This window comes from Telopea speciosissima, chromosome 2, assembly GCF_018873765.1.
Source record: "Telopea speciosissima isolate NSW1024214 ecotype Mountain lineage chromosome 2, Tspe_v1, whole genome shotgun sequence".
NCBI classification, from domain to species: Eukaryota; Viridiplantae; Streptophyta; class Magnoliopsida; order Proteales; family Proteaceae; genus Telopea; species Telopea speciosissima.
In genome coordinates, this window is record NC_057917.1 from 62,835,657 (window position 1) to 62,848,047 (window position 12,391).

The following is a 12,391-nucleotide window of genomic DNA, read 5'->3' on the forward strand; positions in this document are numbered from 1 at the left end:
ATGGTTGCCGGCAGGGGGAGGGGCAGACCCCTCGGTTCCACAAAGAAAAAAGCTCAAAGCAACCACCTCGAGCATCTTCCCCTAATCCTGAGCAGCGCTCCTTCGTCTTCCGCCAAGAAACGTGGTCGACCCCCAAAATCTATTGCCAAGGAAAGTAAGAAAAAAAACGACGACCAGCAACACCCCTCTCCAGTCATCCTGAGTGGCGCCGCCAACCTCAGCTCCTCTACCAAGAAATGTAAGAAAAATCCCCAAAACGACCGCCACGAGCATCTCTCCCAACTAACCCCTCTTCTCGCCTCGGCTATCACCGCCGCCCATAACTTCCTCGTCCAGAACGATCTTCATCTACACCCTTCCCAGACCCTAACCCTAGAATCTCTAATCGCATCCTCTGCCGTCTCTCTCACCAAATTCAATTCTCTCGTCGAAACCCTAGTCCCTCCCGAAACCGTGAAAAGCCTAACCCCTCTCTCTTCCTTATCCTCGTCTTCCTGCTGGTTCCAGCGCTTTCTTTATGTTGCCTCCGACGACTCTGATCCTCGTTGGATCGAAGCCTTCCGAATGTCCAAACCCTCTTTTACTCTCCTCCTTGAAACCCTAACTCGTTCCCTGGAGGACTCCGTCTCCACTTGCTCTCCCGATTACACCCTCGGAGCTGCCCTTTTCCGCTTGGCTCACGCCGCTTCCTTCAAGTCTATTGGGAGGAGATTTGGGCTTGATTCAGCCTCTGCTTGCCGTGCTTTCTATACGGTCTGCAAGGCAGTTAACGATCAATTGTCGCATTTGTTTGATTTCCCCTCAGATTTGGGTAGGATAATCGAGTCCTTTGGTTGGATTTCGCTACCTAATTGCTGTGGCGTTCTAGGGTTCAGCAGGTTTCCTATCGATGGAGGAGCGTTGGGGAAGAAAGATGGAGCCATAATTGCGCAGGGTTTGGTGGATGGGGAAGGGAGGTTCTTGGATGTCTCCGCTGGTTGGCCGAGTTACATGAGTCCAGACACAATTCTCCGCAAGACGAAGCTGTTTCAACGAGTCGAGGAATCGAAGGAGTTGTTGAATGGGCCTGCGCTTGAGCTTGGCGATGGCAAATCAGCACCTCAGTACATTCTGGGAGATTCTTGTTTTCCTCTTCTTCCATGGCTTCTTACACCTTTTCCAGAATCAAACATTGATGATGAGCTGAGTTCCTCGCAACAGTCATTTAATTCTGCTCATAGCAGGGGAATTGAATTGGTTGATAAGGCATTTGGGCGGGTTAAGGGACGGTGGAAGCTTCTTTCAATGAGGTGGAAAGAAGAAGGCATGGAGTTCTTGCCATTTGTGATTGTTACTGCCTGTCTGCTTCATAATTTTCTGATAAAATGTAAAGAGTCTCTGCCAAATGAATGTAAAGATTGGTCGATGGACCAAAAGTTTCCTGTGTTTGATGGGTTGGGGAATGAGAATGAGAGTGGGGAGAGGATTAGAGATTTCCTTGCGTCTCACTTGATTCTGATGACAGAGCAGAGATGATGGAGTTCAATTGGCAGAGGCAGTTGAGTTGAGTTGAGTTGAGTTGAGTTGCTTCTGTGTTTTTTCTTCCTTCGTTTTTTGTTGATAGTTTGAATGAATTCTGTTGTATGTAGAGATGTGGTTGAAGGGTTAATTTTGATTTCTTCAATCTCTGCAACTGCTCTTCTCTTCAGAACTAGAATTCCATTTTTGTGCTGCTAAGTCCTGAAAAAACAGGACTCCTTTCAAAGGCTTATTTGTTATTTTACCATGTGATGTGTTGACATGTGAGTTACTTGATTTTCCATGCAGCAGATATAAGGTGCTAAACAGAGCATTAAATAAGTGAAAATTGTTTTGGTTGGATTATCTTTTATCCTTATCCATATGGCAATTCTTCTTCAACCCTTGACAAGTCCAATTATGGTGGGGTATACATTTTAGATGACCACTTGAAACTTGACATGTGATTAAGAGCTTCTAGGATTCGGCTCCTTTCCAATGAGGAGGTGACATCTGTACTTCTTCCCATCCAATGGCTAGGAGATCCTTGGTGTTAAAAAACCTAATTAAATGCCCAACCCGACTACTACCTGACTCCTATGAAGACACTAGAGTGAAGAACATCAATTTCAGAAGAAATTGAGAAGATGGATTGCTTTGGAATCACTCCCCTGTGTCACTACACTCGGCCTTTCACCGTCTTGCATTGCTGTAGTCTCGCGAAGGCCATGGTTGGCTCCATTGGCGTGTAGGGCTGGCGAAGCCTTGGGCTGATGCCGTCCTTGAACCAGACAATAGATGGTCTCTAATACCCTTCACTGATTTGTATCTATGTGTTTCATGAGTTTCATCTTCGTAATCTTGTCTCGGAATTTGCCTTTCCAGCTCTGAGAATATCCTCCATACAATCCCATCTTCTGAATTCTGGCCATTGTCACTTTTCCCATATTCCACCCAATTCCATCCGAAATCCTCCTTCCAAGAGAGCCAATTCCACGGGGTATCTTCTCGGAGATGGATTTCCTTCCCCTAATTTCTTCCTCAACTGAAACCCTCTTGGGTCTTCATAAGTAGTAGTAGCTCCTGTAGCACAAATCCATTTGCAACCCTTGTTTGCGTTGTCCATGTTCAGCTTGATCAAATGAAGATCACTTTCAGCCGAGTCGTCTTCTTCATCATCATCTTAATCTTCTTCTACTTCACCATGAACCCGACTACTACCCTACTTCAGGATGCTAAAGGTGGGAGTGGGACACGGCGCCATTCACATAAAAAAAAGAAGAAAAAGATGGCTAGGTGCGAGCAGGGGACCGAAGGAGCCGAATGGGAGGGAATTCGATGGATAAATCAGGTTTGGGTAGTAGTTTAGTTGGGTAAAGTGGGAAGAAAATGAATTTAGAACTTGGAAAAATGGGTGGAGGGGTAGTAACCGTTGGATTGGAGAGTGCCAGGTGTTGCACACACAGGCCTCATTGGGCGATCTCTTCATTGTAGAGGATGAAATTTTGTTGCTACACTTGTGGCAGGAATGTTCCTACTTCAAGTGTAGCAGCAAAAAATGTTCTCATTGGAGAGGAGCCGAATCCAGGCTTCTAGCCTTCTATGGTTTTAGCCATTAAAGATTCTAATGTTTTAATTTGGTTGACCACATGTTTTTTTTTTTTTATTTATGAAGTTGGTTTTGGAAACCTAGAAGCTGAAGCTAATATGTTTAAAAACAAGGTATAATATCTCGCGATATATCGGTATCTCGGGCGAGATACCCGAAATATCCGAAATTTCACGAAATATGGCCGAAATATTGCATTTTTTGTGCAATATTTTGGAGGTCCATTTCGGTGGGTATTTGGCCATATCTAGGCCTGATACTTCATGAACACCCTTATTTAAGCTAAATAAACACATTTAAACAATAAAATTACAAAAAAAATGAATTCAAAATGGTGTTTTGGGCTTGCACCTTTGATTGACAGTATACGGTCACTGACCCTAATGTATAAATAGTTAAATACACATTGATTAGGCAGTTAAAGACATAAAAGAAATTTAAACAAACTAATTAAAACTCATCAGACATAATTCATAAATCATATCTCATAAACTCCATAATAGTCAATAACTCAATAGTCAATACTCAATAGATCAAATTCCCCTAGGCAATACACAAAGTGTCAAAGTCATAAACTCACAACAGATTTAGTTCACAAATCAGTGAAATCACAACTTACAACTTACAAGTGCTAATAATACTTGTTGTGCCTCCCTGGATCAACCCCACTCATGGTCCGCTGCAGTCGACGTCCATTGTTCTCTGTTTGAAGGACATATGTGGACCACGGTATAGAATCAGAGAAGAAACGAGTGTAGTCATCTACAAGTGTCATGTAAATGGAGTCATCAACATACTGTAGGTAACCTATCCTAGGATATATGCTAGGGTTACCAATCGATCCAGTCTGTGAAGAAGATGATCTAGTGTGATATGATGTTGGCGCCGACGGAAGAGGCGTTGGCACTGGTTGCATGTATGGCTGGTGAGGTTGGTAGGTAGGCCCGCTAGGGTATGCAAAGATGTCATCTACAAAAGATGATCCAGTATGTCCATGGGACTGGGATTGGTAGTCATAGTCCCCTACCCCACCAAACTGCCCATATGATCCATATCCATAACCACCGTAAGGTTGTGATGCACTATAATCCGATGACAATGGAGTGATATGTGCGTCAAAAGATGGGGCACGCCAATGCCGAGTCGGTCCTCCCTCCTTATCACCCATACTCAACTGCCAACAGAGCTAGATAGGTCATCAATGGCCATATAATCAGGTTGCAACTGTGTTTGTCAACCCCTACGCTTCCTGCTATATGGTTGTAGGGGGGTCTTGAGGGTGGGGGTGCGGGGGCACGTGCTCCGTGGTCCGTATCCTGTGTGGCATGATCAAACTGTGTCTCCCCAGTGAATCGGAGTGGCTCTATAGGTGCCGTATCCTCGCCTACCACATAACGCTCTCGCATGCCGTCAAAATCTTCACCACCACCACCACCACCACCATCACCATCACCACCACCATCATCATCTGAGGACCGAAACCAGTCAGCATCATCAGCAACATTGCCACCAGTGGGCTGGAATGGTATGGGTGAGGCTTCCCGTGCATGTATCTGACCCTCATAAGCTATATAATCATCCACATCAGCACCAATCTCGGAAGCTATCACGGGGTCGGGCCTACCTCCCTCCTGATCCAACACTGGCTCACCTCTATCCCTCACCCAATCCATAATAGGGTTCTCATCGTCTGAGTCAACTTGAAAGATGTCGCAAGGTCAATAGTGCCTCTCTGTCCCTCATGTCCCATGCGTATGTGTTGCAGTTTCAGCCTCAAGTTATAGTGCACATACACCATGTCAGATAGACGTTCAGACCCCAATCTGTTGAGCCTCTTGGAGTGGATGGGTGCAAAGGTACTCCAGTTTCTCTCACAGTCAAATGCGGAACATGTTTGGGCAAGGACTTTGATTGCTATTCTTCTTAAATTCTCAGCCGATTCCCCATACAACACCCACCATTCAGCTGCATTACAAGTTTACAATAAAAAAAGACATGTGTCAAATGTTGTTTCAACTTTCAAGTTTTAACTTTCAAATTTCAATACATATGTAATTTAAAAGTTAAAACTTAAAAGAATTACAAGCATCACCACGTGCTCTGCCTTGTATCGCAGCATCAGTTCCAAAACTTTCCAATGCATCCCTAAATATCTTGATCTACACCCATGTGAAAAATTAATAAGTACTTCTTCACTACTTGTTTGAAAGCATCAATAAGTTGAGTTTCCAAATGAATTGTAAGACTCACCTCATTATTGTAAATTACATGTAATGCACCATCTGACTCCAACTTCTTCACTACTTGTTTCACATATAGAAATGAGATATTGTCCAATGCATAGGTAATTAGTAAATAGTAACACTATGAATTAGTTATATAAAACAAATTTACTCATCAGCCTTATGCAGTGGATGCATAAGTTGATTCTCCCAGCGAGCATTGATGATATCCAAGAAGTGTTTGTTACTGCGAGGAGCCACGCTGTAGACACTATCTTTCATCAAGTTTATTACAACATATAGGACTGGCATGGTTGAGCCCTTGAGAGCGGAGTCAGCAATATGTAGAACTTTGACTATCGGCTCCAAAACTTTCACCACTTTGCTTAGTTTTGTTTAGAAGTCCTCAGATGACATGGTTGCTTGTGCTTCCCTCCCACTTGCAGTATTGGAACCCTTCCATCCAAACCACCCCTCAGAAGCAAATATACTTCTCAACTCAGCCTTCTTTGTCTCAATGCTTTTTAGGGCAATGTAGTTAGTGGCAAATCTTGTGATGCCAGGCCTAACCAAGTCACCCCCACATTTTTCCCTCAGCAGATTGAGTGCATAGGAGTGGTTGTATACAAAGTTGGTGACTTGTCTTGCACTTTCAATCACAGTCTTCACCAACTTTAACTTTTCCATATCCTTTACCATTAAATCAATGCAATGGGCTACACAAGGAGTCCAGAAGAGCCGGTACTTACTGTTGTTCATCATCTTCTCACTGGCCAGCTTGAAGTTGCTTCCATTGTCCGTTACAATCTGGACAACGTTCTCAATGCCCACATCTTTTTCAACTACTTCCTTTAACAATCTGTAAATGTATTTCACATCCTTTATCTCTTTGGATGCATCCACAGATTTGAGGAAAACTGTCCTCCCATCATAATAAACCATGAAATTGATGATGGACTTTCTTGTAGGTCCAGTCCATCCATCTGCCATTATAGTCACCCCATATGTCTCCCACATACTCCTCATCTCCCTAATATACTCCTCAATCTCATACTTTTGTTGAGGTAGATAAACATTCATTACCTCATATGGGGTGGGGCCCTTGAATCCTGGCCAGTCTCTGCAATGGTATCTATCATGGTATCATAATGGGGGCCTTGTGCAGTGTTTGCTGGGATGGTATGGTATAACATCCACTTAGCTATTGATTCTTTAACCAACCCCTTCATCTCCTTCCATGCTCCTTTGATTCTTGGTTGACTGCTTCCTTTCTTCTTATGCAATTAGGATCTGATGTTGATGGTGGTACTGGTACTGATAGAGGTGTTGGGGCTACCCTCACACTTTGTGATCTTCTAAAAGGATTGAAAGATCTAGAACCTCTAGATGTGCCAGCTCCTCCACTACCCCACTATCTGTCTCTACTGATCATCTTGAAAACTAACTCTACTCCTTGAAACAGTCCGTCGAAAATCCCTAGCCTCCTCTGCTGTTTGTATATCATCAGGTACTGCAATGTCCTCATCATCATCATCATGGTATTGTCTTCCTCCTCCCATTGAACTCCTCACTGTATCCTCAAGTTGTTCTCTTATCCTCTGTTTGTCAGCCTTCCTCTTCTTCTTTCCCTTCAAACTATCACCAATTTCTCCAGCTACTTGAGTAGGGACCATATGACAACCTACAACATCTTTAGATCCTCTAGTCAGATGTTGTTTAAGTCTACTGGACCCACCTCCCATAAACTGCATGTGACAATAGTTACATTGGGATTTTCTCTTATCCCCATCAATTGGAGTGCTATGTAATCATGCAATGTCACCCCTATGCTGGCTGGCTGGTCTCTCTTGTTCTCTCTGTTCTCTTTGATCCCTCTGCCCCCTCTGTTGACTACTTTTCCCCACCTTTTGCTTGTCCTACGCACGTTGTCTTTCACGATCCGCCATAATAATACTTGTTTACTGCAATGTAAGTAAAACAAATAATTAAAAACTTAATGTAGAAGCACTTCAATTGATACTTTTAGAATACTAAAACACTTGTATAACTATTTAATAATTTTCCCCTAATTCTTATATTTTTTTCATAATTAAAAATAATTTTTTATATATAATTTTAATATAAATATTGACCTAACACAACAAAACCAAAAATTGTTAAACATAATATATATCTAATGCATTTCAAAACATGTAGAAATTACTTTCATATTTTTTCATTATTTTTCAAACTTAAAACTCATATTTTTTCTTATTTATTTCTTCTTTTTTTTTTTTTAATTTATATATATATATATATTTTAGTTTTAAAAATTAAAATAATTATTTATGGGCAGAAAAATAAATTCGACACCGTGAAGCCGTAGATCGACCATTGGTGTTTAACATATATTTAATTCATTCCCATCTAAGTCATATTACCCCTAATTATTTTCTATTTTAGTTGTAGGAAAATCAATTTTTAAAACCAAAAAATTAAAAAAAAAATACATATGGAAAAAAAATTTCGACACCGTGAGGCTGTTGATCGGCCTCCGGTGTCTAATATATAAATTTCATCATCATCCAACAACATTTGTACATAGTATTTTCAAAAAAATAGTTTTAGAGAAATAGGATTTATCTTTAAATAGTGAACAAAGGCTTGGAGGATGAACTTAGATGAGCCTCCGACGTGTTTCCAGTGACAATCTGTCAACAAGGAGCTTGAATAATGCTTGGATGATGCTTGGAAGGGAGGAAGAAAAGTAAAAAATGAGGAAGAAAGGCTTAAAATGAGCTTTGGAATGAGTTTCAGCAAGTCTCGGTCGATATATCAACTAAGACTTGCGAATTTTGGAATATACCCATGGGCTCACGTGATACTTTAAGTCAAAACAGTGTATTTCGGCGATATTTCAATCAAAATCTTGTCTTTTTCCATTTCGAGCTACCATTTCGTCTCGGTAAACTCAAAATCCACGAAATATCACGATATATCGTCGATATTTTGCGAGATTATGTACCATGTTAGAAAAAGGGTAAAAGAATGCTACCAAGTCGTGTGGTTAGTGTGGCTCCTACGCCTAGACACAATGCCACCTTGTCCCCATAAAACGTACCGCCCTGCCCCTAAGGAAAGGCGTAAATCTCGCCCAGGGTGATTCTTGTGTGTACGCTCCCATTGGCCAGTGCGTGTGTGTTAAATCCGTGCCCAAAACCCGATTTGAAACACGATCTGACCACCAGTCTGGTTTGAACCTTTTGTGTAGAACCGGGAGCGGAGTACACTCGTGAACTGTGGGTCATAATACTCAAGCCATCACACAAGACTGTCAACCACGAAATGGGGGAAGTTTTCGAGGAAAGATTCACCGTCAGAGACAAGGGGGAAAATCGTCCACGAAAGCATATTCTCAGAATTCCCTTATGATGGGGATTTACGGGGCCCGCACCTGAATCGCCCTTATCCACTTAGCGATGACTAGGAGTAAGTCACTATCCGAGTAACTCATGCCTATGCATGACCATTAATAAGCATAAGAACTAGAATGGGCTTAGGCTTAGGACCTTAGCCTCTTTCTATTTGTAACTAGAACTTAGGCCATGGGCCATGGGCCCAAGTGGATCCAATGGCCCAATGACTTAAATTAGACCTTAGACTTTCACCTAACCAAATAAGCCCCTAAGCAAATGGTCCTAAGGACTTAAGACTAACCAAACATGACCTAAGACTAAAGTGAGGTAAATAGGGGTCAAACTACTATTCACCTCACAATAAGAAAACCTAAATCATGGAGAAGAAAGGAGAGAAGGAAAGAAAGAAGAAGAAGAAAAAGAAGAAGAAAAAGAAGAAGAAGAAGAAGGAAGAAGGAGAAGAAAGAAGAAGAAGAAAGGAGAGAGGTGGAACCCAAGCTTGCTCTCCTACATTGGTGAGCATTCTCTCTCTCTCTCTCTCTCTCTCTCTCACTTCCTAATTTATAGACCTAGGGTTTGGAATTATGAGCCATGAATGCTTCACCTACCTTATTAGAAGAGTCATTAATGGCAAATCCTTGATGCTTAACTATGAAGCACCTAACCCTACCTTAAACCCATTCACCCTTCTTCATTTATGAACCCTAAGTTGAGGATTTACCTCCATTTATGGGTTTCACCAACCCTCATGGAAGACCGTAGATGTGTGGTTTGAGGGGTGTTAAATAACATTGATTAAAGACACTTCCAAACCCCAATACCCAAACCCATGAGTTCCCTTCCCATGTGTATTTTAATGGAGGAAAACCCAATTAATTGATCATTGGATTTACAAACCCATGTTGGGGGTGTGCTATGACACCTTGATTGAGTTGTTTTCATGACCAAAGAGACCTTTAAAAATCCCTAAGAATACCCCATTTTACCCCAAGGTAAAACCATTCTCAGAATGGCATGAACAGCAAGACTGGCACATGGACAGGCACATGCAAGTGTCTGTCCCTGAGAAACTAGATCTGCCGATGGGAAGTCCGAGAGGGACAGCACATGGACAAGCACATGCAAGTGCCATTCCCCGAGAAACTATATCTATTCGGAATTATCTTGGTCCCGAGAGGGACAGATGCATGGACAGGCACATGCAAGTGACAGTCCCGAGAACCTAGATCTGCCGGTGGGAAGTCCGAGAGGGACAGGCACATGGACATGCACATGATATAGCCTTGCTGTATGTGCCGGTCCTCTATTTCAGCCTTGTTTGATAACTTATGGGGCCCAACTCTTCTAGCCTTAAGACACTAATCTGTCCCCACGTTGTACACCCTCTTTAGATTGACTAATCCGGCTTGGGGGCGTATTAGTACGTGGGACTGTGTACTTGGCATCGAACGTCGATTTGAAGAACTCTGTACTAACAATTGACTGAGAATCAAGGTGAGTGAGTTAAGCAAACGTCTTAATTTATGGAATGTTTGTGTGTCGTGTCTTGCAAATGCCATTCATGCATGTGTGCTATAATATATAATTATTGGTAAGATATAGGACGATATAAATGTTTAGATGTTGATAGGACTTTACATTCTTGTCTTGCGATATTATTTATTTTATTGCACTATGGTGCGAATGGTATTGGATTTAGTTATGGGACTCGGGTACCTGTTGGTGCTGGACTTGGGGATTCCATAATATGGATTCACTCATGGCATGTAGATCTAGGGCTTCGGAAGCGGGATCCAAGTGCTGGGCTTGAGATTGCCGTACTTGAAATTACATTAGAGTTGTCCATTGCATTAGGTGAAAACGGGATGGTGACCGATCGACTACCTTCGGTATTCATATCTCGTACTTGTATACGTATGTATGGGCTCGAGGGATGAGAGGATAGCCGGTCGACCGTATTTCGGTATCTATGGACTCGGCCTCTGGCCTATGCACATGCGTACCTCACTCATACAATAGGTGAATGCTGGTTAGGATAAATGTTTACCCAGTACTATGACCCTTACCGACAGGGGTTAGGTGTCGGTCAAATCCGTGGGTTTCGATCGTTCTTCGGGTATACCGTATTTTGGGCCGAACACCAAGACGGGATTTGACTTGGGGGTTTGCGTATATCTCTTAGTGGAGACCGGTACGGCAGGCTTCCAGCACAACTCGGGTTTGTCATCGCCGGTATACCATTCGTTTATGGTACCGATGTCGGGGATGCTACCTAAGGTGTTGCTATAGTACTATACCTGACTTAGTTGTGTGTTAGGTGGATAACAATAAAACTATACATCATCATTCATTCATGTAGCATGATTGTAAATTATATGTGATGTATGGTCTACCTTGGTGGTATGGGACACCTTGGTATCCGTCCATCATGTATGGTTTGCAGTCAACCCCATTCATTATTATTATTGTGTATGCTTGTGTGGCTTAGCCACTCATTGGGCTCAATTGGAGCTCACTCCTCGAGAAAACATATTTTTAGTTGATGCAGGTACATTCAAGCAGGATGGCATAGAGTTCAAGACTCCTGAAGAAGGTCATGAAGAGTGGTGGACTCCGGAGTATGAGGATCATGGACCAGAGTGCCACTGTGAGATGTGTTCCACGAGTGAACAGTGATTCTTGGCTGGTGGTCATCTTTTGTTACAGTTTGATAAACTATCTTTTATTTCAAAGGTGTATTCTTTTTATTCCTTTCTTGATAGGTGTATTTATTATACAGTGATAATACATAGATTCTGATTAGAACGAATTGTACTTGAAGGGGTAAACTTGAATAGACAATATTTTATATGCTATCACCTAGCTTCTGCTAACTCTGATGTTATTAATATTAATCCTTTCCTTTTACCTATTATTTGTCGTTGTGAATGAGTTAGTCTTGGATACTGCATCAGTGGTTCTGATGGTTGGAGAGTGTAGTTGTATGCTCCGGTTGCAATTCCCGTGGTTCAGAGATGGGGGTGTGACAGTGTGTGCGGGCTCTAGAGGCCCAAACAGCGTTCTCTCGCCCTTAGAAAAAAATGGCCATTGTCTCCACCGATGTAGCATTGCATCGCTCTCTGTCTCTCTCTCTCTCTCTCTCACTACAACCACCACATGGTTGTTGCTCTCCTTTCTTGCAATAGCTCCCCCTCCCCCTCCTCGTCCCTGCACCCCCTGCAACTCCCCTCCACACCCTGTTGCCCATGCCCCCTACCCCGCCCCAAGCCCCACCCCCACCCCCACCCCCTCCCCCTCCTCGTCCTTGCACCCCTTGCAACTCCCCTCCACACCCTGTTGCCCATGCCCCCTACCCTGCCCCAAGCCCCACCCCATCCCCTCTGGCTGTCCCTCTCCCTTCTCGCAACAGCTCCCACTCCCCTCCCCCTCCCCCTCTCCCTCCCCCTCCTCCTTCCCCTCCCCTGCAATCACACCCTACCCCTCCTTGCACCTCGCTGCAACTCCCACTACCCTACTTCCCCTACCCCGCCAAAGGATACATCTAGAAAAGCAACATATGCCAAGAAATAGTCAAATTGTAATAGCGAACCAGGGAAGATGGCATTTCAAAGAATAGTCTACATCAGGCTAAACAAAAGGAAGATAACGTAGAAACCCAATTTAAGAAT

General features: G+C 43.0%; 1 protein-coding gene across 1 annotated transcript; it reads left to right on the top strand.

The window, feature by feature from the left end:
* On the top strand, positions 1-4,338 carry LOC122650973 (protein ALP1-like). The gene is made up of 2 exons (XM_043844325.1): positions 1-1,542; positions 4,324-4,338. Exon 1 carries the CDS (start codon positions 1-3, stop codon positions 1,513-1,515), a length of 1,515 nt encoding a protein of 504 aa, XP_043700260.1. The 3' UTR covers positions 1,516-1,542; positions 4,324-4,338.
* Positions 4,339-12,391: the final 8,053 nt, after the last annotated feature.